Source organism: Lynx rufus, unplaced genomic scaffold (assembly GCF_022079265.1).
Source record: "Lynx rufus isolate CCGP_SWC_20201006 ecotype Redwood Valley unplaced genomic scaffold, mLynRuf1.p SCAF_11, whole genome shotgun sequence".
In the NCBI taxonomy this organism is placed as follows: Eukaryota; Metazoa; Chordata; class Mammalia; order Carnivora; family Felidae; genus Lynx; species Lynx rufus.
In genome coordinates this window covers 51,964,226-51,989,332 of record NW_025814825.1, presented here as the reverse complement: position 1 = coordinate 51,989,332, position 25,107 = coordinate 51,964,226, and the positions used below count along the sequence as shown (strand labels likewise).

The 25,107-nt window shown below is 46.7% G+C and overlaps 1 protein-coding gene across 1 annotated transcript in view; it reads left to right on the top strand.

Moving 5' to 3' along the window:
* Nucleotides 1–25,107, top strand: part of NRAP (nebulin related anchoring protein) — a 76,253-nt gene that overhangs the window by 16,487 nt on the left and 34,659 nt on the right. Inside the window, exons 7-20 of the mRNA XM_047073465.1 lie at nucleotides 165–269; nucleotides 1,029–1,136; nucleotides 1,436–1,540; nucleotides 4,443–4,547; nucleotides 5,467–5,583; nucleotides 9,831–9,938; nucleotides 10,916–11,020; nucleotides 16,089–16,187; nucleotides 17,453–17,557; nucleotides 18,691–18,798; nucleotides 19,045–19,146; nucleotides 20,930–21,127; nucleotides 21,695–21,799; nucleotides 24,213–24,311. Coding sequence (XP_046929421.1) covers nucleotides 165–269; nucleotides 1,029–1,136; nucleotides 1,436–1,540; nucleotides 4,443–4,547; nucleotides 5,467–5,583; nucleotides 9,831–9,938; nucleotides 10,916–11,020; nucleotides 16,089–16,187; nucleotides 17,453–17,557; nucleotides 18,691–18,798; nucleotides 19,045–19,146; nucleotides 20,930–21,127; nucleotides 21,695–21,799; nucleotides 24,213–24,311 — 1,569 coding nt within the window. The remainder of the gene's footprint in view (nucleotides 1–164; nucleotides 270–1,028; nucleotides 1,137–1,435; nucleotides 1,541–4,442; nucleotides 4,548–5,466; nucleotides 5,584–9,830; nucleotides 9,939–10,915; nucleotides 11,021–16,088; nucleotides 16,188–17,452; nucleotides 17,558–18,690; nucleotides 18,799–19,044; nucleotides 19,147–20,929; nucleotides 21,128–21,694; nucleotides 21,800–24,212; nucleotides 24,312–25,107) is intronic.

Here is a 25,107-nt window from a genome sequence, read left to right as displayed (position 1 = left end):
TGAACATTGGTGCTTTTTAAAGAGGCTTATAAAGCAAGCCCTAAAAACTTGCTATGGGCTTGTGTTGAGTGTAGCCCGATGGAATAGCTTCAGGACAGCTGCAAGGAAAGGTCCTCACAAAGGCTGGTGGGTATGACCTTGACTCTCTGCTGTCTCTTCATCAGGTGGAATACAAGAGAGGGCATGATGAACGTATCTCCACATTCTCCACGGTGGCGGATACCCCTGAGTTGCTACGGGCCAAGGCAGGGGGACAGCTTCAAAGCGATGTAAGAAATGATGGAGGCCAAGACCCTGTGATTCTCCTTTAAGAGTCTCTATTCCTTCCTTCCTTGGAGGTGGAGGGAGGAAGTATGTAGGAGGCCTCTCAGTCCCATGTGGGAGCCAGGAAGAACTTTCTGAGGTCAAGGATGGTCAAGTCAGATAGGTCAGCTAGCAAAGACCTTGTGAAAACTCTTTCTCAGAGAGACAACTTAGATAGTATCAGTAACAAATCAGGTGTATGAGATTAATCTGAAAAAATTCTGACCTTGTCCCTGCAAATTACAGAACGTAAACTTCTAAAGAATTTCTACCGTTTGCCTTTTCACAGCCCAGTTGCTCCTTAGCATAACAAGACCAAGAACTTAGTCTTCTTCTGAGTGGGAAGTTTAAGCACAAATCCATGTTCGGCTTAATGAGTGGCTCCCACTTGCCTTTGGTGGAGAAGCCTCTTTTGTCTCCCAAACTCGACTGGTGGCTCCTTGAGGGCAGAAGCCTTACTGCTCCGCCCAGCCCCACCACCTGGCCCACAGTAGGTGCTTCATAAGTAGGTGTTGAATTCTGTATTGAATGTCTCCGCGCACCAGGCATTGTGCTGGGTTTGGGGAAAAAAGAAGGTAAATAAGACGCGTGTGGTCCATCAAGCTGTAAGCCAATGATGATGCCATAGGGAGACATGGAGGGAGTTATGGAACCCCTCATCAGATTGCATGCTAGATACTGGGACTATGGCATGAGATTCATTTTCTTTTTTTTTCATTTTCCAGGTGAGATACACAGAAGACTATGAACAGCAGAGAGGGAAAGGCAGTTTTCCTGCTATGATCACCCCTGCTTATCAGATAGCCAAGAGAGCCAATGAGCTGGCGAGTGATGTGAGTGTCCGCAGCAGTGTTTTCATGTTAGGGGAGGAAGCGGGAAGTTACCTGGACCTGGCGAGTACAACTTCCTGTCTGCTTTTGCATGCACCGTGGTCCAGGAAGTAGCTCTCCTTCAGAACTCTGAAGCCGTTTTACCAAGATGATGATCTGGCACTTTTATGTCTAAGACACACTCCCTGGACCCAAGCAGGAAAAAAAAAAAAGAAACATTCCACAAAACACTTGGTTTTACTCCCCTGGCTTCTGTGCATAGAAGGTTCAATTCACCAGGTTTGTCCTTTGCCTTCGTTTAGGTGAGGTACCATCAACAATATCAAAGAGAAATGAAGGGGGTAGCTAGTCCAGCTGCTGGAGCTGCAGGTGCATCGTCAAGGGAATGTATGGACCAGTATGGCCAGGTATGTGATACATCACTTGCTTTCTGACGGTCAGTTCTCAGGTCAGCAGCCCACTAGCCTGTGACACACCGATGACCCTTTAATCCGGGGCTGGGCTGTGGTTAATGTTGCCCTATTTATGAGAGGTAGATTTTCCCAGCCAGACAGCAACCACAAATAATGACACAGGGCTCAACCTGATCCACGAAGGAAAAACAGTTTCTCAATGCTTTTCCTTTTCTTTTTTAAAATAAAGAACCTATACCAATATGGTTGATTTGGCAAGAGTAAAGCATTCTCACCTATTAATTGAAGAACGGTCCCAAGGCCTAAGACTGGCTAATTTTAACCCATCACTGTAGAAGTGTGAAAGGGATCCAAATGCACGTCTCAAAAACTGTTGGGCACTTCACTGAATAGCAGGACTCATGTCTTAGAAAGTACATGTCTTATGGAGGTTACTGGATAAAGCAATATGCCAGAGAATGTGTATCTTTTCCCCAGTTTCACTTCTCACATGAACTACTTATTGATGGGGTATAGGGGTAGGTTGAGATGATAACTAGAAGCTAATTTTTATTTGTATGTCCCTCTGTATTTTCTGGTGCTACACAGGTGTAGGAGAGAAAGGGAACATTATTTTTTCACCATTGTAAGTAAAGGGTATTGGACGGCCATGTGCGTTCTGGAAGATGCCATTCAGTGGGCTTAGTTGATTTTTTAAAAATTAATTGGAATGTTGTTCGAATTTTTGGTCAGTGGCTAGACTCTACAACATACATGATTTATTCGACATACATCATTTATGAAAGGAAACAACTTATTTCTCTTTAGAAAAATAAAACATCTCTTCATATTGGGGAGACACTCATGTAAGACTTGGGATGTGTGTGAAAATAGATTGTGACCCCTTTGCAAATGTTTAGTTTTGAATTAAAAAGTCCCTTTTATTAAATACCATAAGTTAATTAAATGGTCTCTGTGCTTTAAACCCAATGAAATTATGTCTTTCTTGGTTTCATGTTTTAAGTATATTTTATAGAAGGCTCAAGACAACTTTAAAAAAACACTTTTAAGAAATATTTGGTTCCTATATTTGGCAAAAAATATTTTGCTCTCAATGTGGACAGAGCTATCTGCCATCACATGAGCGTGTCTAGACATATCTATGCACATCGATGAGATGTAACCTCATAGTGTCATAGTTATTTTCTTGGCCGAAGTTTCTGGTCACGGTAATAACAAATCTAAGAATCAAAGTGGGTGTTGTTTAATAGCACCGCCAGCAACTGTTGAGAGGATCAGTCTTGGGTGGCATTTCCTTGTGTGATATAGCGGGACCCGCCAGGCATGAGTAGGAGGGAGTGAGAGAGAAGCAGACAGACAGTCAGATAAACTATAAATATCTGTAGTGCCTAAAATGCCATACAATTCATTCTTCTTTTCAACGAGTAACTGTTTTTTTAGGTTAATGGACTGTATCATATCATCAACGTATTGTTTGTAACCAGTCAATTCCCCAGTAGGATTGAATGCCTCACTAAAAGATTTACACACCCGACATAGATACACATAAGCAGAGAAGTTAAACTAAAGCTGCAAACCAAACCTACGCCATAGAGCAGAATGGGAAACGGGATTATCAAAGAATTCGAGAGCCTTTCTTCTTCTTTTTTTTTTAAGCTTAACTTTTTTTTACTTATTGCATTTGGCCCCAAACATTCTGGCATCCAAACATAAAAGAGCACTCGGACTGAACAGTTGTCACTATTGGATAAAAAGGAAGCCTGGATTTTCTAATTTGACCCAGCTGTTTTATTTAAGAAAATGTGTGTGCCATGGGGCGCCTGGGTGGTTCCGTCGGTTGAGCGTCCGACTTGGGCTCAGATCATGATCTCACAGTTCGTGGGTTCGAGCCCCACGTCGGGCTCTGTGCTGACAGCTCGGAGCCTGGAGCCTGCTTTGGATTCTGTGTCCCCCTCTCTCTCTGCCCCTCCCCCACTCGTGCTCTGTCTCTGCCTCTCTCTCTCAAAAATAAACATTAAAAAATTTTAAGAAAACGTGCGTGCCAGACTCTGACCCTGGTACAGAAGCAGGGCAGGCCTTTGTCTTGGAAGAGGCAGGAGGTGGAGGGAGTCATGAGCCCCAGGGGGCACATGAGGTAGTTTCACATTTGTGGGAACGCAGATGAGGAAGCAGCTGATTCTGCCTGGGGCAGGACTGGGAATGAGGGAGGAGCTCCCGAGAGAGAGGGTGGCGTCTGACAGGGTCTTGAAGTATATCCCACTGCCAGGAAAGGTTTATGCCAGCGAACATCATGATGGTTCCATGGGGGAGGTTTGCTTTCGTGGGAGTCGGCGCATGGTGTGGGGAAGAGGAAGGAAGAAACAGGCCCAGATTATAATAGTCTGGGATACACATTTAGTCCCATTTAGAGCCTTTCACCCCAAATACAAAAATTCAAATAGTTATATAATGCTCTTCTTGGCAAATTAACATACATTGCCGGGGAAATGGCATCTTGCATGTTAATGGGTTTCTCTGCAGAGATCTGTTAACGGGCCCAAGAAAGGCAGCATCTGAGATTACTGGAAGACAGAGGGACCTCCCAGGTGTCAGATATGACATGAGTACTCCATGTACTCACGGAGATTTGTAGAATGTCCGCATTTATCTGGTGGAAATGATGAAGGTGATCACGATAATAGCTACCGTTTATTTCGTGCTGTGTGCCAGGGACCAGTAAGTAGACCTGACCACCAAGTCCACCATCTTAGCCACCACATGGTATTGCTGGGCCCTGGAGGGACCAGTGCGGGTGGACCTCTACGGCAACAGGCTCTAGGAGGTATCACTGCTGGCCCCCCCACCGCCATCCAGGGAGGGGAGCATCACTGATGGAAGTTTTCGATTGGCCCAACAGGGTTACTTGGAGGAATATGAGGAGCACAGAGGAAAAGGCAGCTTCCCCGCCATGATCACCCCAGCTTATCAGAACGCCAAGAAAGCCAACGAACTCGCCAGTGATGTAAGTACCTCATCGGGAAGACCCACAGGTCAATTTCTTAGAGCTGAGCCAGAGTAAAATGTTAGCCCTCAGTTTCTCTCCAGATTTCTGACATCTGCTTCTTTTGTTCAGACTCTTCGGTCACAGTTATCTGCTTCAAAGGAGACTGGCACAAACAGTGGAACTCCCTTTAGGTCAGCCGAAGCAGGCGCAGATGCTGGGCTAGCCAGATGAGCGGGGCTAGAAGAGTCTTCGCTGAACGGCCCATCTAGAAACCTAGCACTTTAGGGGAAGAGCTGATTAAAATAAGCCATATGATTATCAAACTGGGTATAGCCCAGTTGATAAAATGATTTTTATTTGCAGAACGTTGGCCAGCTGGCGGTCCTTGAAAGATAGGCTATAATTAAACTCGGTAGAGGGACGTGCACACATAGATCTAACACAACAACTTGAGCTTGGTCTATATATAGTTAGAAGCCAGCCATGATTTTCACACCCCGCTTGCCCTACTCTTTTACTCTGTCCTATTCCGTTATTATACCCATTTGCCAAGGAAGGTGCACTCTTGCCTCAAGAGGATAAGTAAAACGCATTACTCATTTTGCCCCTCATTAGCAGGTTAAGTGAGAAAATATGTTGAAACCATGGGCAGGCTGGGTTTGGAACGATACCTTTTGGTACAATTGTTTCAAGATGTCTCTTCATGCAGAATTAAGCATAAAGGGCACCAAGTGTGAAAAGGGCCAGTAAAAATTTTAATACAAAAGGAACCGAGTAGTTTATGGATTTCATGGAGGAAAAAGTCCCTGTGATTTTTTAATTTTCCCTTCAGAATGTTCTATTAAGTAAATGTTGACGTTAAATGTGAGGTCATTTTGGAGTCACTTGTGTCCTGAAGCATGAAAACAACAATTCCCTCCTTGCGTGTTTCTTTCAGATAAAATACAGGCAGGACTTCAACAAGATGAAAGGGCCTGCACATTATCACTCCCTCCCAGCTCAAGACAACTTGGTTCTCAAGCGGGCACAGAGCGTGAACAAGCTTGTGAGCGAGGTGCGTGTGGGGGACAGTGGACACTGGGGCGACCCCAGAGTGAAAAATGCCACGGACTGTGGCTTATGTGCTATACGTCGTTACCAGTTCCCATGGAACGAATGCGCCGTAAAAAGCAACTCACAAGAGAGCCCAGAATCAAACAACCTGAACTTAAAATTAAGTGTCTCCAAGGGTTCAAAAGTTTCTTCTCGAATTCCCATAGGGCTGTAGACTGTCAGACATTTCAGGCAGTAGATTTTTAGGTGCAGGATACTGCCCTAGCCAACCTTTATCACGATATGTCATTGTCAAAGAGTGGACATCGATCATGAGAAAGTGTTTGCAGCATTGCACGTCTCTTATCCTCTTATAATTCTAGCCAGCTTTCCCAGAAGCTGTGTGTGTCGTATGAATTCCCGTTACCTTGGAGGCTGGACTGACTGCCAGGCGCTGTGTGTTGTTTGGGCTGCCTGGTATTTTGGAGTTTTTGAATTGCTGGGACTCTGGCAAGGAAATAACCCCTGGAGCTCCCAAATCCTCATCACGCCCTCCAGTCCTTTCTTTCACAGCAGCCTCTCACTGGCATTTCCTCTCTGGATCCTAAAGGCATTTGAGTTAGCAGTCTCTTGCGACAGGGAAGAATGAGAGCTGTTAAAAGTAATCCCTTAATCAGTTATCCGCAACTGAGAAATAGATATTCAAATATCCTAAAATATTTTTCTTCTCTAACCTCAAAAGGTCCGTCCTTAACCCCGAACTGTTACTTACTCTGCGGTCCTCTAACCTTGGGCTGCTCAGAATCCCCGAGAGTGACATTTTCCTCATCTTAGCAGGACACTCACGTATTTTGGAGTCATAGATGGGTGCCTAGGTCTTGGAATCTGCTCTTTAAACAAATGTTTGCGATGGTTTTGATGCTCCAGGCCAGAGGTCAGCGAACTACAACCCGAGTGCCAAATCTGACCCATAGCCCGGTTTTGTAGATAAAGTTTTATTGGAACACCACCACCTCATGTTTGGTTACACGTTGTCGATGACTGCTTTCACACCACAAGAACAGAATTCGGTAGTTGCCGGAACTTGCTCTCGATTCACGGAACAGTGGATCTAGATGGAACCTTTGGAATTGTTAGGTCCTCACTTTGTCGTAGGTCTGGAAAAGTAGAGTGTCTCATTCTGGTTTAGAGAGACTTTCAGGAACAGAATTGCAACCAGATCTCTGAAAGTACCATTTTACCACCCAGGAAAAACAGTTAACATTTTGGCCTTTGTCTGGGTGAAGATACTATAACCTAGTTTATGAATATGAAGACATTTATAGATTAGAATTCAACTATATTTACAGTCTGGTGTACTTTTTTCACTTTATATCAGATTGTGAGCATTATAATGCATCTTGCATACTTTATTTATTTAAAAAAATTTTTTTAAAAATTTTTTTCTAACGTTTTTTTATTTTTGAGACAGAGAGAGACAGAGCATGAATGGGGGAGGGTCAGAGAGAAAGGGAGACACAGAATCCGGCTCCAGGCTCTGAGCGGTCAGCACAGAGCCCAACGCGGGGCTCGAACTCACGGACCGCGAGATCATGACCTGAGCTGAAGTCGGACGCTTAACCGACTGAGCCACCCAGGCGCCCCGCATCTTGCATACTTTAACAAGCATGTTTCCACCATATGTTTTATAAGATAGGATAACAAGTTATATATATTTTCTTGGTGAGGTGTCACAAGAGAACCTTCGGTTTCTTTTCGCTGTTATGTTTATCCCGTAAGACAAACCAGTCGTGCTCTATTCGTGGTAATCAGTCTGCAGCTGCCTCCTCCAATTACCTAGGATGACTTGGAGTCTATTTCATGACTGTAGCCTCACATCTTGCATCCAGCTACCCAGGGGAGCTCAACTAGCCAACCCACTTAAAATTAGAAGGCACTCGATGCATCTGTTAGTGGTCTCAGTTATTATACTGCTTTGTAAAGCAACTTTTGGGCCTACGTTTTATTGAAGTGTACATACGGAGAAGTGTATAGGTCATCTGTACATAAGGGAAAGGATTTCCACAAGTGGACACATCTGTGCACCTAGATCCCGATCAAGAAACAGGACATGACTCAGACACCTCCCTCCCAATCCCACAGACACTTTCCCCCGAGAGTGACCACTGTCCTGATTTCTCAAACCTGTTTCGCCACTTCTTGGGCTCTATGAAATCTTACTGTCATTTCTCTTGAAGGGGACTATATATATATATCTTTAATTTTCAGAACCAAATTGTTGATTTACTTATTTATTATTTGAAAGGAAAACATGTACTGCTAACTTACAGTATCCTATGCCTGGTCTTTTTAAATGCTGGGTTGAAAGTTTTCTAAAAATATCCTAGTAAAGCCCTGGTGACATTTTTCAAGAGTGGCTTCGGGCTTGGTTTTACTGTGCATCTGGTGTTTTGGTTTCCAAGGTGGAATATAAGAAGGACCTGGAAAGTAGTAAAGGTCACAGTATCAACTACTGTGAGACGCCTCAATTCAGGAACGTGAGCAAGATCTCAAAATTCACCAGTGATGTGAGTTTTTAACACCTCAGCGTTGGTTTGGGGCTTTGTTGATGAGCTGGTTTCTAGGTCTCTTAAGAGACAGTCTGTGTGAACATATCTGTTTGTCCCGGAAGCATGGCCTCTCAGGCACGAATACCTAAGAGTCTTGATTAAGGTTGCCTGCAGGCAGTAGTCCATGTAGTGTTAAATTCTGTCACGCCCCCCGCCGCACACATGACCTTGAGTCCTCATGTTAGCACCCATCCTCTTGTGTTCTTCCTGTGTAGCGGTAGCTGGCTCCTGGTGGTGAATGCTGGGGAGGGAGGCTGGCTGAGCATGTAACATCGCCTCTCAGTGTGACCTCGTGCTTCTTAGTACCCGATCTCCTTTAACCTGGGGACCCAGATGTTCTTTCCTCATTTTACAGATGAGCAGAGACATGCTAGAGTGGCATTCGCAAATCTGGAAATTCCCAAAGTTCTGGGGACGTTTCGTTGAGCGCATCAAGGACCCATACTAGATGTGATTTTATTTCTGCTTAGCTGTACATAATAGTAGAATTTAAAATCCTGAGGGAATTTGTAAGGTTCAGGGAGGAATTTATTGCCTAAATGTAGGGGTTAAGAGCACCAGCTTCAGAGCTGACAGTCCTGGCTCCATGATTAGCCAAGTGTTCGACTTTGGGCAACTCGTTTAAGCTCTCTGAGCCACTTTGTCCACCTATAAAATGGAGATGATACTGAGTCCCTCCTCGTCATGGAGTGTTTGTGAAGATGAGCCGAGTAGGATCGTGTCTCAGACACAGTAATAGATTTGTCTAAAGAATTTCACTGCCTATAGGACGCCTGGGTGGCTCAGTCAGTTAAGAGTCCAACTTCGGATCGGGTCATGATCTCACAGTTTGTGGGTTCGAGCCCCGCGTCGGGCTGTGTGCTGACAGCTCAGAGCCCGGAGCCTGCTTCGGATTCTGTGTCTCCCTCTCTCTCCGCTCCTCCCCCACTCACGCTCTGCCTCTCTCTGTCTCTCAAAAATAAGTAAACATTAAAAAAAAAAAAAAAAAAAGGATCACTGCCTAGAAACCCTATGGCCTCCCAGGGTAGATTATTTTAACGTAGCTTCGTTAGAAGCCACCCAAAGTGGTCCTGTTTATGACTTCTTGGTATCCCGTTTTGGTTTTCTCTTCATTTGGTAAGCTGCATTTGGGACGGACATGACGTCATTACTTCCCATGGTTTTAGTCGTAACCCACTTATGGTGTAAAAATCACAGAATTTGGCAAAGCTCAGGTTATATTCTTCATGTAATTAGAAACGGAGGTAATAGCCTGCAGTGATTTACATGAGCCCCGAGCGCCTGCATAATCAGCGCCTGTCCGTTGGGGAGCGCCACACACTCAGGGTAGGTTTTCACAGGGGGAAAAAGCTGGTATATTTACAATTAGAAATGTTCCAAGAAAACTGGGTCTGTTGTGTACTGCCTGTGCTCACCCAGATCCTTTGTTTGGTTGTGTGCCCGTGTTCTGGCCGCACTCCAACCTCTTGTGCTTGCTTGAAGTGTAAGTTGTTTTGTTAAAAAAAGGTTTGTCTTTTTCACTCAGCAAGGCACTGACTACTTCGGTAGGTTCTATGTAATCATTTATATTAACAATTTAGTGCATTAAGATGAGTAGTAGTTTATCTTCAACAGGTTGGGAGGAGAATGCTTTTCTTGAAAGTTTTGTGTTTCCGTGTAGAATAAATATAAAGAAAACTACCAGAACCACATGAGGGGCCACTATGAAGGAGTTGGTATGGACAGACGGACCCTCCATGCTATGAAGGTTGGAAGCCTGGCAAGCAATGTGAGTCCTAGTTTGAAGGGCCTGTAGGTCTGGGGACCTGTTGGGGTGGAGGGAGGTGAAACGTGAAGATTTCAGCCAATTCTTTTTCGACTTCCCTTTGTAAAAGCCAGTGTTCTATTGTGTAAACATTAACCGATACAACCAAAGCTAGGTTGACAATTTGCAAAAGCTTCAATTTATTGGTCTCAGCTTTCTCTGGCTTAAAGAGTTCTTAAATGTGTTATCATGGATCTAGTGTGAGAAAAACATTCCGTTTCTGAGAGAGAGAGAAAAATGGCTGAGCATAATTCTTATTTGAAATCCCCCAAATTTCCATAATGTTTGTGGCTTGTTTGGAGTTGGTTAGTGGGTTGGTTGGTTCATTCATTTATTCAATGGTAGTGTTCATTGAAGACCTCCTGCGGGCAACTGCCGGTCAAGGTGGTGGGATAACGAAATAGATCGGATCCCATTGTGTGTAATCTGTTAATCTCTCCTTGGCTTTGTCAGTTCAGTTGACAGGGTTGCAAATGTCAGGTTGTAAATCTTGGAGGTACAGGGCACTTAAAAGAAACTGATTTCATTATTAAAACATACAAAGGTCAAATTTCCTCTGCTTGAGAATGTCAAATTTGACCTATAGAAAAAAAAATTTTTAAATCTTGACTTTTCGTTTATTTTCTGGGGGTTTAGCCAAGAAGCTCTTTCATCATATACCCATGTGCCACTGCTTCCCTTTGTAAGGGGTTCCATAATTAATAAGAAAGATAAAATAAAAATGTGCTACAGATGGAAGTTCACTAATTTTGGATTAATTAAGAATTCGAATGAATTAAAGGCAAAGTGCGAACATAATTTAATTTTCCTTGGAGGTGGTGAAACTGAATTAATTTTGTTTCTTGTTACTTTTTAGAAGTTTCCTATGTCATTCAAACAAGGTCAAAAGAAAGTGGGGACTAATTTCTTTCTTTCTTTCTTTCTTTTTCTTTGTGTTTCAGGTTGCCTACAAGGCTGATTATAAGCACGATGTTGTGGACTACAACTACCCAGCCACTCTTACTCCTTCCTATCAAACCACAGTGAGACTGGTTCCCTTGAAAGATGTAAGTTCTGTTCCGGTAGCACCTTCTGCTTTATTGCTTGTCCCTTCCTCCTGTGGAGTGATTCTGAAGTAGCAAGATGGAAAGAGATAAGATATAACAGTTCGTAACAGATGGAAGGGATTAAGAAGGGGAACTTTCCCACTAGGAAGCCCACGTATGCATGTTTGGAAACTCTTAGATTTTCCACGTAAGGTGGGGACAACTCTGGTTCCATCTTGAAAATAACCTGCTCTTCAGTATCTCCTTACAGAATTTGGTGGAATATGTCTGCTGTTGGGCACATTGAAAGTAATCATTCTTTAGCAATGAGGAGCTTCTTTTTTTCTTAATTTAAAGTTTTGGAGTATGGTATGTTGAAGGACTGCAGGAAGTAAAATAAAATAGCTAAAAGTTGAGAGGAAGTGGTAATGTTGACTCAATTTTCTCTCGGGAACACTTGGGAAAGTATATGTATTTCTTAATTACTATAGTGGTGATTTTATTTAGGTACAGTTTGACTTGTCCCAATGAAATAAGTATAATTAATTAAATTTATTGTTTTCTAAGTGTAAGAATTTTACTGTATATGCTTATTACAGGCAATTTAGGAAATACAGAAAAGTACAAAGAAAACGATTAAAGTCATCTGCTATCTTAAAAAGTAGTTAAGGTGGTTTAGAACTGAGTTCATATCCTAGTTATTGGCCAGTGATGGTTATCTCCAACCAGTCAATAATTTAATAAATAATTCAACATATATTTACTCAATGCCCAGTGCTACTTTCCTTTACATTCCCTTGGGATCAGCATGACCTCAGTAGTTGACTTGGGTGTTGCTCTCGGTAAATAGGTCTTCGGGTCGCTCTCCCTCTTGCTCGGAGTGGGAGCCTTGTCGGGTTCAGCTGGGCATCTCCAGTGTTTAACGCACGGCTTACGGGACAGCAAAGGACGGTCACCGGCAAAGGATAGTTTGGTGAATGAAATAAGCTTTTCAAATGTGTAGTAAAGCAAAGAATGGGAAGTCAAGGAATATAAAGGGCCTAAGCTTTGCATCTTCTTTTCCCAGGAAGTTTGGTTGGGTTGACTTTCTCACATCACCTTCATGAAACCCAAGGTTACACTTGACTACCTAAGCTACTTCCTTTCTATTTTGGCTGCATGCATTACCTGGGAAACTTGAGGACCAAGAGCACCTCATTAAAGTGGGAGTGTCTGCTCAGCCCGTAGAACTCCATCAGTCATGCCTAAGAGCACAGTCAAGTGGAGAGAGATTCCTACAACTTTGTACTCCCATTATAACAGGACTTGCTATTACATTTGTCTGTGGAAGGCTGTGGAATCAAACCACGCACCTGAAATACAGCCTGGTCAGCTGCACGAGTCTGATAGGAGAATCAAACCAGACTGGATTCGGAATACTATTTAGAAGCAGAGGGAGATTCTGAACTAGAAGCCCAAGAGCAAGATCCAGGTTACAGAGACGTTTAGTTTGACCACACAGAGTTGAAAAAGTAATTGGACCAACATATAGAGATTTGGGGAGTTCATGTAAAAATTCATATTTTCATCTCTTCTGGAAAAATCTAAAAATGCTGGGAATGGCCACCCTAGCTCCTGCATGATAGCAACTGGCTGGGACTGAGGGGCAGCTGCTCTGGGTTATCTTATTCTCCTTTACCTTCCATTCCTGGCTCCCATGTGAATTTGAATTTACCACCCCAGAACGCAGAGATTTACATACAGGAAGTATTGGGAGAAGGAAGTTGGGGGAAGGAAGTTGGGGGGAATCCATTACAAGAGCATTTATGGTCCCTCTGTCTGGTGGCTCTAAAGGTGGTCAAATAGCTATGAAATGAAATAAACAAGCGTGCGTCTTTAACTAGAGAGCATTCACTTCAGATGGATTTTATCAACACTAATAGCATTAAAATGAGATTCCATCCTCAGCGAAGAGCTCCTTCAGAAAGTAGATTGAAGCAATGGCCAAGCATCTGTGATGTTGCAGAGATGTGATTAATCTTGGAGACTGTTAATTATGTCCCGCAGAGGAGAGTAATTGTGCTCTGCAACATACTAATGCAGAATTATTGGGAAGGAATATGCCTTTTAAAAAAAAATACAGTTTTCGTGACATTTTATCATGCATAATTCTGAACTCTAATAGACTCTTTATTATGAGATGATAATTTCCCCTCTGAGTTAATGCATCAGGAAGCAACTGCACTCTAATCTCATTAATGGTTGACATTGAAATGACTTTATATTTCCTACTTTTCCTATATACCCCATATCCGCAACTCACAGTGTGCAAAAACTTCTCTCCCTGGACCACTAACCAAAAAGCACAAAGCGATGCCGTGCTTTATCTCCAAATCCAACAAAATACCCCGTGGCTCAGTGTCGGGAAAGCTCAATTTTTCCCAGATCCTGTTCTAGGAGTTAATTTGTAAGTCATTTGTTCATACCCAGAACATATTTGCCTGTCTAAACAATGGTAGCTCTGGCTATGGGGGATCCCTGATTCATCTGTAAAGAAAAAAAAAAAGTAATCGTTCCAAGCACCCTCGCTTTGGCAAGCCAGCTTTACAGTGGGAGCCACTTTGGCTGACATTAGCTGGGTGACCTTGGGCAAATTAGTTCTCTGGGACTCCGTTTTTGCCTTGTAAGGTGGGGATGATAAGAGCTTCTGCCCGCAGGGTGGTTGGATTAAATGCATTCATGTGTGTGAAGCACCGGAAGTGGTGCTAGGCACAGGAAGTACCATTCTTAAGCCACGATTGTCGTTAGCCCCTGGTGGGACAGGCAAGAATGGAGTGAGTACAAGGAGGAGACGTGGGAGACAATGGCCCTTAGGTCTATTTCACTTGAGTCGCTGGGCTTTAAAAACGTTGACCTATTCGTCAGCATTTAAAAATGGCAAGACTTGACACAATAAAATAGATTTCGGGTTTCTTTCGAGTAACTGGAAGATCTGATCATTCTGGGCCCTGACTGTTGCACCGTAACTGGTTCCCAGAGCTGAGCAGCAGCTGCGGGCCTTTGCCACAGTCCCCCCCACTCCTGAATGCTTCCCCAACAATGAGGCCAAACCCTTAGCCCCTACTAGCCCTTCACCTATACCCAGCTAGTGGTCTGTCTGGCTGTCACAGATTTTGTGACCTCTGGGCTGCAAAGTCTCCCTGAGGTGAGCTGTCACCTATGAAGGCAGCAACAGGAAGTAGCAGCCGGCAGATAGAATGAGAGGCGTCAGACTCTAGACAGACCGCTGGTGGGAGGACAGGGCAGTGGTGCCCCTTGCGGAGGGCAGGGCCAGCGGCCAGAGGAGTATGGCCAGAGGCGGTAGGTGGAGGTCCGGGCAGAGGTGCCAGTAGACAGTGGGGACACAGCAAAGGGGTGTGACGTTCTTAGGCGTGACCTAGGCCGAAGGATGCGGCCGCACTGTGTGGGAGACCGGGCGGGGTCCCGAGCTTCAGGCGATACGACAGAAACATGAAGACTGGGCGTGGGGTGTTCAGTGATCTGGTTGCTATGAGCAAAACCGGGGTGTCGCTGACGGGAGGGCCTAGCCAGGAGCCTATAGGCAGAGGGGCTCGGGTGTCACAAGCCACCGGGTCAGTTTGGGGTCCCGGGAGCAAGGGCCCAGCTGAGATATCTGCACGGACTGTGCAAGTCTGCTCACTCCGTGCAGAGTAGCCTTCTGTGGCTGTTTGCTGAAGGAATGCATGAATGAGCAAATGAATGAGTGTCAGGGGACCACGCAGGCCGCAGGGAAGAAGGTCAGGAATAGGTTAGGGGTGCGTTAAGTTTTCCCTCCTTTCCCTGGATTGAGGGCCGGCCTTGGTTAGACCGTGGAACAGGCCATCCCCCACCTTCAGCCTCTTTGTCTTCGCTAGCCTGCATCCCGGCTCCCCTTCCGCCTGTGCGGGGCTCTGGGCCCTCGCGCAGCTCACCGCCACCCCCTCCCTCATCACCTGCCGTCAGGCCTCAGACATGTTCCTATACCTCTCTGCTCAATTTGCATTCTGTCTACAGTGGATCTTAGGAGGAAGATCGTCCATCTCTTAGTGGATGTTTGGAGGAAAAGAAGACAATTGAATGAATGTCTTCTCATGGGCAAATGGCTAATAATCCTTGAGTCTCTGAAGGGCAAATTGTACTTTCCAAAGAGAAAACCCACGAGCCCCCCGTGTCTTGATGGGAAATGATGGGAAACCTGGAAGTCAGTGCACTAGGCCGTGCTGGAGGTTTATCTTACCTCCTTCTCTTCTGAACCGGCCCACCCTTCTTCTTTCGCGAACGTGCGAAGCTTTCGGCCATTTTCTCAGGGACACCGACGGGGCGGAAGCGAGGGCCAGGCAGGGGCTGGCGTACAGGGTGAAGCCACTCGAAGACCGTCCTCGCCCAGAGCTACTGATGCGCCCTCGCCTCCCACCTCGACGTGCCTGTGGCATCAGTTGGACTTTTTGTCCCTCTTGCATTTTTCGTTCCCTTTTTAAAAAGACCTCTTTTCTTTTGAAGCATAAAGCATATATAGAAAAGTACATTAAGCATAGATAGGCGGCTTGAATTATTACAAAGTGACCTTGTGCGTGTGTTTCCATTGGGAATGCATGTAAGAATAGAACTGTTGAGACCTAAGGTATGGGTGTGTATGCCAAAGCGCCATATTGGTCCCAAAGTAGCTTTGCCAACCCGCACTTCCACCAGCTGTGTTGTGAGCGTTTCTGTAGCTCCACATCCTTGCCAGCCCTTGGTAGAGTCAGTGGCTTAAATGTTCACTCTTCAGGCAAAAGCGGAGGGGTGTCTAATAGCAGTTTTCATATGCATTTCTCTGATTCATAACAATAATAACGTAGATGAGCACCTTTTCCTGTGCTTACTGGCTCATCGTGCTCCTGTTAAAGTCACTCAGTTCTACCATGTGTTGGAGTTTTCTTGTCTGTGGGGTTGGAGAGTCTGTTGGTTTCCAATTGGAATCTTTGATCCTTTTTGTAATAATCAGAGGATCACAGCTGTGCTGAGCTTAGGGGCAGGGAACTAATAAGCAAATCTTAGAGAAAAGTGTTTTTTGTTTGTTTGTTTTAACCAGGTCAACTATAGGCAAAGCATCGACAAATTGAAATACAGCTCTGTGACCAACACCCCTCAAATTGTCCAAGCCAAAATCAATGCCCAGCAACTGAGTCATGTAAGTAACCTGTCCTTGCCTAGTGGGGGACTCACAATTGCTTTGTGACCCCTGGATATCTGGCTCCCAAAGGATTTGGCTTTCACTCATGGTGACCTATGTCTTGTGACAACCATGAAATGACCTCCCCTCAATGTAAACTGTTTATTATGGAAAATTCCAAATATATTTAAGTGTAGAAAGGATAATGTGACGACTCCCCGTGTATCCATCACTCAGCTTCAACCACTACCAACTCATGGCCAGTCATGCTTCATCTATATGCCCATCCACTTCCCCATTTTGTGTTATTTTAAAGAAAAAGACCAGAGATTAGATAATTTAACCTATCAATACTTTAGGGTAAATCTCTAAATGATTAAAAATTCTTAGACATATTTATACGATTTTAGTATATCACCCCAAAAAACTAATAGTAATTCTTAATGCCACCAGTGTCCTATTAGCATTCAATGTTCCAATGATCTCATAAAGTTATCATTTTGTCTTACGGTTCGTTTGGAACGGGATCCAAATGAGGTCCATGCTTGTGAATGGCCGATAGCTCTTTAAGATTCTTTTCATCTTTAAGTTTTCCTGTTTTTCTCTTTTCTTTCTTGCAAGTTGTTTATTGAAGAAGCTGGACTGTTTATCCTGTGACGTTTCCCACAGTCTGCACTTTGCTTACTGGATCCCTATGTGGACTTCATGTGTTCCTCTGGCCTCCAAATGTCCCATAAAATAGTAGCTAGATTTATAGGTTGGATCAGGCTCAGGTTCAATTTGGGGCCAAGGATGCTTTTCAGACGATGCTCTATTTTTCCACTGGCAATCACCTAATGTCTGGTCAGCCCTTTTTTGTGTGTGACTTAAGATGGCTTTTTTTTTTTCAATATGAGCAACCATTGATAGTTACTCCCTGAGTATCTACTCTGCCTATAGTGAGATGTTCAGCGGTGTAGCACATTAAAAAAAAAAAAAAAAAAAAAAGTTCTGTATCCATAGTGCTTCAAAGGAGAGTTGGTGAAATAACCACAGGGAAATATTTTATACACTCACAACTCAGAGTGTGCCTTTGAGTTGTTTTACTTGTCACTTGACCTCTTTAATCAGCTAATTTCAAACACTCATAAACTTGCAGGCTTCCTTGTCAAATTTTCCAAAAACTCCTTGTCGGCTATTGAGTCTAAGGGGAAAGTGAAAAAGAGAGGCTTGCCTCCAAAATTCACCTCCTGTCTGTATAAAAACCTTGCATTTACTCTGTGGGTTGATTTTAAATCCGACAGGTGAATTATCGCGCTGACTATGAGAAAAACAAGTTGAATTACACACTGCCACAGGACATACCTCAGCTGGTGAAGGCCAGAACCAATGCTGAACTATTTAGTGAGGTGAGCAAGCAGTGGAGGTGAGAACGTGGTAGGGGGTGCGTAACCTATGTGAAGGTGAGGCTTCAAGCAGGGGCTGTTGTGCCTGGGGAGAGACGTTCATCAGAGACGCCCATCACATTATTGTTTTGAATTTTGCTGTCTCATGGACTGTGGCAGTTCACGGGGGATAAACTGATCGTAGAAATGTAATTCTCATGATCTGAGCATGTGCACAGCATGTTCTCAGACACACACACACACGCCATCACCATCACGGTCATCCTCGTCCTGGTGACTTCCGACCGGTGCTTTGCTGTGTGGCGAAAATTCGAGTTTTGAGATCAATCTCAGTCGCTACATTTTTCCTGGAGTCACAAGGGGGCTGTGATCAGGCTTCTCGTTCTAGATGGGGGCAGGAGAAGAAAAAAAGGAACTAACATTTATTGAATGCCTGCTCTGTGCAACACACTGAGGCAGGCAACCAAAAATGGAATTATTCAATTATCATCACCCCCCAAGGACGCATTTATTGCAGGGACACAGTGGCATGGGCTTTGGTATGAGAATCCCCCAGGTCAGATGATGGCACTGTGATTTTTAAGCTGTGTGACCTGTGTGAGGTCATAGATGTCTCTGAGCCTCATAGGCCTAATGCAACGTATGTACAGTTGATGAGTAGAAGGCACTTAGGAAGGACCAATAAACTGAAGGTGTTGTTACCATGGTAATATCAATACCTTCCATCTTTACCAGCTTGGGATCTGTTTTCATGTTCTATATCCAGTTTATCCCCACAACAACCCTGAGACAGATAATAGGAGATTTTTTTTTTTTCAAATGGCAGAGTAAGGCTGAAAGAGCTAATGTACCTTTCCCAAGGTCTCACGATCAGGAAACAACAGAGCAAGGATGGACACATGGCTCTTCTGTCTGTCCCGTCCCATCCCCGCTGCTCTGCACGGCCCCACGGCTCAGGAATCAACAAACCGTGTTAATAATTGCTGTTACCGTTTTGACCATCATAGGCAAGATTCTGGTCTGCAGACAGATGGAGAAACCAGCTTTGTGGTCGTCGTCGTTGTTTTAAACGTCTTTGTAACCTTTGGCAGGAAGATGGATCGGGACTCCTATTCACCTGTGTTTCTGTTCGTCAGGTTAAGTACAGAGAAGGCTGGGACAAGGCCAAGGGGAAAGGATTTGAGCTGAAACTGGATGCTATGTCTCTGCTGGCCGCCAAAGCCTCCGGAGAGCTTGCGAGCAATGTAGGTTTTTCTCTCATTAACTCAGAAACGCATAAGAAATGGTTCCGATAAAATGTCAGTGGTCCTGCGGAAAAAAAATAATGACCGCTAACGTTGTAAACATCACGCCTCTGTAATCTTCTTCTGGGTTCGCGAAAGATGGGGAGGTTGTTTTCAGAACTCTTCCCCTTGCCCTGTGAAAACCAGAGCCCCTTCGATGGCAGAGTTTCCTCTCCCCTCACAGTAAACCTTTTTCTTTCTCTCCAGATTAAATATAAGGAAGAGTACGAAAAATCAAAAGGCAAAGTCATGGGCACTACGGACACCAGGCTTCTGCACTCTCTGCAGGTTGCCAAGATGAGCAGTGAGGTAAACTCTTTTCCGTCCTCCACACTTTCTCGGGCTTGTGCTACTTTAAGAGTCCTTCCAGGACCTACTTCACTGCTACCTTTTTATTGACTTCCATCTACAATTTCTTTCCCTGTTGGTGTGAGAAGTTTGTTTGCTTTCTTTCTTTAGCCAAAGCATACTGTTCTTTTAAAATAGGGGCACCTGGGTGGCACAGTCAGTTAAGCGTCCGACTTCGGCTCAGGTCATGATCTCATGGCTCATGGGTTCCAACCCCACGTTGGGCTCTGTGCTGAGAGCTCAGAGCCTGGAGCCTGGTTCAGATTCTGTGTCTCCCTCTCTCTCTGCCCCTTCCCCTTCCCCTGCTCATGCTCTGTGTGTCTCTCTCTCTCTCTCCATTAAAAAAATTAAAATAAAATAGATGAGAGGTGGGGCCCCCAACAGTGATCTCTTTCTACTGCTCAAGGTACAAAGGTGTCCGGCCACAGTTATTCATCCCACAGATGTTTACCAAGCAGCTACTATGGGCAAGATCCCATGTAAGACACCTGGGCTATCAGAATGGACAACACATAACAGGTTCCTCCCCAGTGGAGCTTAATTCTTACGGGGAGAGTTAGACACCAAGCGCCCTGTCTGTTGTGACAATGTCCTGGATGAATCCTGTGGCTACGACACACTTGATACTCAGAATGTTTAGCAGATAACTGAGTCGCCTAACCTCCAACCAATCGAAATGACCCTGCTGGTAAATGACTGTGGTGGCTGGAGATGAACCTTGGTAAACGTCACCTGCCGAAATCCTTTGGGGAGGGAGGGTTCTGCTATGAGGGACCTGCTCGGTTTCAGATCAGGCCTTCCCTGCCAAAGCTGAGGAGGCCAAAAGGACACACGAGCACAGAGTTTCTGCTTCACAGCGGCTGCTCCAAGTTGGTGCAGGCTGCATGGCACAGCCAGATATAATTCCCTGGTGAGTCATTAAGGAGCCATGGTTTAAACAGAATGAGAGAGTTGGCATCTGGGTCGCCATCTTGGATGTGCCTACAGAACACGTCCTGTGAAGTGCGTTATCGTGAAATATACAGAGACACTGAGAATTTGGCTGCAGGTTAGACAGAGAACAGAATTATACTTCTTATTTTCAGCGGGAGGAGTTGGGGCCAAAAGGATGGTGTCTTGCCCAAACTTGTGTAGTAGTCAGTGGTAAAGGTAGAGATTGGATCCTAGAAGTCTAACTTCTGGAACCATACTGACTCCGCTGTGGCATGCCACCTTTCCTCACCACCACACCACCATCACCCCTGTCACCGCTGTCATCACCGACATCACCACTGTCATTGCCATCCTCATTGGGAACGTTTGCCAAGTGGCTGCTCTGTGCCAGTCCCTGCACTTAGCAGGTTTCAGCTGCTATCTTGCTTGCTTATCGCAATAGTCCCCTGAAGAACATGAGCCCCAGAGGTCATCCACTTGGCAAAGGGTGGACCAGGTCTGACCTAAGACTTGTCTGGCTCTGCAGCCCAAGCTCTGTTATTCTGCCTCGTAAAGGTCCCGCAGAAGCCGTAGATCGAGCATTCTCCTCCTGGAGAAGCCAGGGAGAAAGGTTTCATATCGGTGAGAGGCATTCCTGCCGGAGCCAGAGCAGCGTGGGGCACCGCCTTCCCGAGCCAGAAATTGGGTCCCACCTTTCTGACAGATGAGTGACATTGTCGGTCCCTCATGAAAGCCCGGGCTGCTTTTCTGTGTTTTGAACCGCTTCTGCAAAGGCCGACCTCAAGTAATGGGCCTTGTCGGTACATTCAAGGTCGAATACAAGAAAGGCTTCGAAGAGAGTAAGACCCGCTTCCACCTACCCATGGACATGGTGCACATCAAGCATGCTAAGAAGGCCCAAGCTCTGGCCAGTGACCTGGACTACAGGAAAAAACTGCATGAATACACTGTGCTGCCTGAGGACATGAAGACTCAGTGGGCCAAGAAAGCCTACGGGCTCCAGAGCGAGGTGAGCCCTCACTTAATGCCGGTTCTCTTCCCGCACCTCTCGCGGTTGGGCACAGGCACGTCTTGAGAGCGATTTGGAACCTGTGCACGAGTCTGTTCCGTGACCCCGAGGACCAGGAAGAGCTTCTGAGATGCGTCGGCCGCAGGGAAGGTGGGTGGGGAGGTTGAGCCCTAGATACAGTCGAGACAGCAGAGGCAAGAGGGCGGAGGACTGGGGCTCAGAGCTGGTGCAGAAGGCCAGATGTGTTGATCACGGCGCTGAGCGAGGAGGAGGCGAGCGTTGAAAATGGCAAGTAAATCTTGGAAATTTAGCAGGTTGGGAGATACGATGTTCGGTCAAAACTGTGTGAAAAGCCCTCTTTTTGGTGCGGTTCTGGTGTTTGAGCACTAAGGCGGGAGATGATCTGCTGGTTACAAAGCGAACCGGTGGCCTCACCCGCAAGGAGAGTCCAGCCCGACTATGAAAGAGCCGAGGGTAGTTCTACAAATGCAAGAACGAGGGTTTTCCGAACTCTCCCATCTTCTTTGCACCCACACGTCTGATTACAGCTTGGGTTTTCTCTTGCAGCTGCAGTACAAGGCCGACCTGGCGTGGATGAAAGGAGTCGGGTGGCTGACGGAGGGGAGCCTCAATTTGGAGCAGGCCAAGAAAGCGGGACAGCTGATCAGCGAGGTAACCTGAGCTCGGCAACCCCCCCCCCCCCCCCGGCTCCTAGTGGTTCTCAGCCCGCGACTCGCCGAACGCCGTCTTTTCCCCTGATGCCCCCTCCCCAGACCCCCGGCTTGTTTTGCGGGGGACTCAGACGGAGGACCTCTTCGTTTCGCACCTGCAGGGCACCCTGACGAATGTTCCGCATGCCCTCCCCCATCCGGGGAGGCGTTCGTGAGAAGCCTTAGCAGTTTACATAGAGGAGCAGGGGCAGCCAAAGAATAAGCCAGAAGGGTTGTAATACGCAGTCGATTAGCACGTGGGAAAATGTGTTTGTCACGTGAGGCGTGCGTGCTGCCTCCTGAATCAGAGGGTCTGCTGTTTGGAGGTCAGCACTCTTCCCGGTGCTGTGCCTTCGACTCACTGCAGACTCCGGTCAAGTCACTCGAGCCTTCCGACCCTTTCTGTCGTGTAGAACAGGGAGTGTTTGAGAGTCCCTGCGGCTCTCTCTCCACCAGGCCAAGTGGGCTTTGGCAGCCGGCAGAGGAAGACTTTTGAAGGGCATCTCATTTGGAAGTGTGACTATTTCAGGAGCTCTGTTTGGGATCCTCAAAGGGAATTCTTGTGTCAGGACCAGGAAGGCTGAGTCGGCATATCTTTTGCAAATGGTAATAATAGTGATAACAGCTGCACAGTCCCGCAGCCGTTGCTGTCGTTGATTGACCACTTTGAGGACGTTGCATGCATACTGCTCATTCGTTGCCCGCGGCGGCCCTGTGTGAGGAGACACTGTTACTCCCCGGTGAAGATCGTTTTAGTGAGGGAAGAGGGACTGAGAGTTTCGAGGGAGGAGCAGAGCTGGGCTCTGTCCCAGTGTGTTCGGCCCGATGCCCCAGCTTCTGACCATTAGGTGGTATTGCATCCCCGAAGCACGTTTTGTAAATGACTCTTATTTTTCCACTGCTCATCCTTCTCTCAGACACAGACACGCTTAAGGTTAGGATATAGAACTAAAGAAATAAGGTTAGGATATAGAAATAGGTCAGGGTTCCTATGACTCAGTTCAGGCGTGCTGAACTCCCAAGTGGAGAAAACCCAAGCCCCATTTGCCTTGGATAAAGGTGTAATGAGGAGACCCAACCAGCTGACCTCCAGCCCTAGGAATTTCCATCTCTGTCTCACTTCCTCGGCCTACGAATTATTAAGCTCCTCGAGGGCCGGGGAAACACTATTCTCTTCGCCTGTTTAACGTTTCTGTTGTGCCCTGTCCAGGGCGGATTCTTGGCTCCTCAGTAATTTCTTATGATCTGACCCATGCAGAGCCTGGAATAATCAGGAATTTCCAACTGTGGGAGGGAGATGCGACTTCCTTCAATTATGTGGTGAAGGAGTTTTCCCATTCAACACACTGGAACTAGAGAGGAAAATTACAAGTGTCTTTGGAGAATTTTTTTCCCTAAAGGCAGGAGATGTGGAGTCTCCAATATTCCAGACCCGACTCTGGGTTCAGGTGGTGCCCGTGACCCTCTTGCTGACAGAACTGGTGTGGTGCTCACCTCTGCTCTCCCCGCCACACGAGGCTTTTGCTTCAGTGAAGCCACCCCCAGCGGCCGCCCTTCCCGTCCACTTTGGCACCTCCGGTGGAAAAGCCAGAGGAACTAACCTCCGGCAGGGACAAGAAGTCCCCGTGGGGAGACAGAATTAGCACATTTGAAATCTTGCCAGTTACTTTGTGGGTGTGAGGCGGGGACACAGTGAGGACGAGACCTCGGCGATCTGGGACATGAAGGAACTGGGAGGCTGGATCCCACCCGACCGCCAGCCTCCGGCCTGTGGCTCCCGGCGTCCCCGTTCCCTATGGCATAGGGGATCCTTGGATAGCCGTGATGGCACCATGCCTGACGGTGACGGCTGATGTGAACCGTGGCTGTGTCCACGGACTCCGCTCGTGGAAAGCATGGCATTGAAGCCTCTGCCCCACCCCAGAGTGAGACAGCTTCTATTTTTTGTGCTGCTGTAGCAAGAGCAGCTCGGGTGATCAAGAGAGGTGCCCAAGGTCATGAAGCTGGAGAGGGGCAGAGGCGAGACTTGGCCTCCGTCTTCCTGGTTGCAAAGCCAAGTTCCCTCCATGTCACTTTTCCTGTGTCAGATCTCGATTTATAAAATGGGTGCATCCCAGGGCATAAGGTGAAACATGGGGTTTCCTGAGGGAGAGGCTCAAGTTCTCACTCAAGGGTGGGAACTAAAAGAGGCTCACCAGAGCGGGCTGCCTCAGGCCTGTGTGGTCCCGATTAAGCTGCCGGACCAGCCGTGACGGTCCCCCTCCCCCCAAGAAGATGCACGGGTCACTGAAAGTGTGCGTGTGGACATAAGCACGAGTGTCGTGGGGGGGACAGCCAACCCCTAATGCTACGCTGTCCCTTTTCTTTGGAAACAGAAAAACTACAGGCAGAGGGCGGACGGGCTCAAGTTCACCAGTGTGACCGACAGCTCCCAGATGGCACACGCCAGGAAGAGCCAGGAGCTGCAGAGCGGAGTGAGTCCCGAGCTGCCCTTTCTCCGCCGTGCTGCCGTGTCACGGGCCGGGCGTCTCTGAGACCACAGCAGGTGCTGCCCGGACACAATCCGGGCACCAGCGAGCCTCTCCTTTAGACAGGTGGGGCCTGGCTCTCCCAGAGCCTGCAGGCTGTCTCCGGGCACCAGACCCCAGCTCTCTCTGCCTTACCCCACTTCCCTTCTCTGCTGGTTGTGAGGACAGATGCCAACTGATGCTACTCATTTCAGCTTTCGGTATTGCCCCGTCTCGCTTTCTTCTTCTTTCTTCCCCCTCCTCCTACCTCTCATCACAGGCCCTGTCTTTCTGCAGCCGGGAGAGAATTCTCTTTGGGTGGGGGGGGGGGAACATGTGCCCCAAGACGGGCGGCATCGGAGTGAAACACCATGTATGTTGTTTGCACATCAGTGTTGAGCACTTCCTGTGCACGTACACCAAGCACGTGTTGGAGCTGCCGCAGGGTGGCCAGGACTGTCCTAGTCGTCCTTCATAAAGGTCCAGGGACACGTGCTGGAAAGGACGCTACCAACAGAGCTCAGGGGCATCAGAAAGCCGCCTTTTGGAAGCTCAAGTTGGGGGGTGGGAGGGAAGGGGAGAGAGAAAGAACAGAGGGGTACGTTTTTCATGGAGCAGGTGTTCACTTGTGCTGTCTTTTTGGTCACTGCTCGCTTTCCAGGTGTCACTGCCTGCGAATGCATTGGGACTGGCGATGGGGGGCGGGACGTGCAGGGGGGCAGAGAATGCTTCTTATTTTTCTCATTCGGGGAGCCTGGGCCCA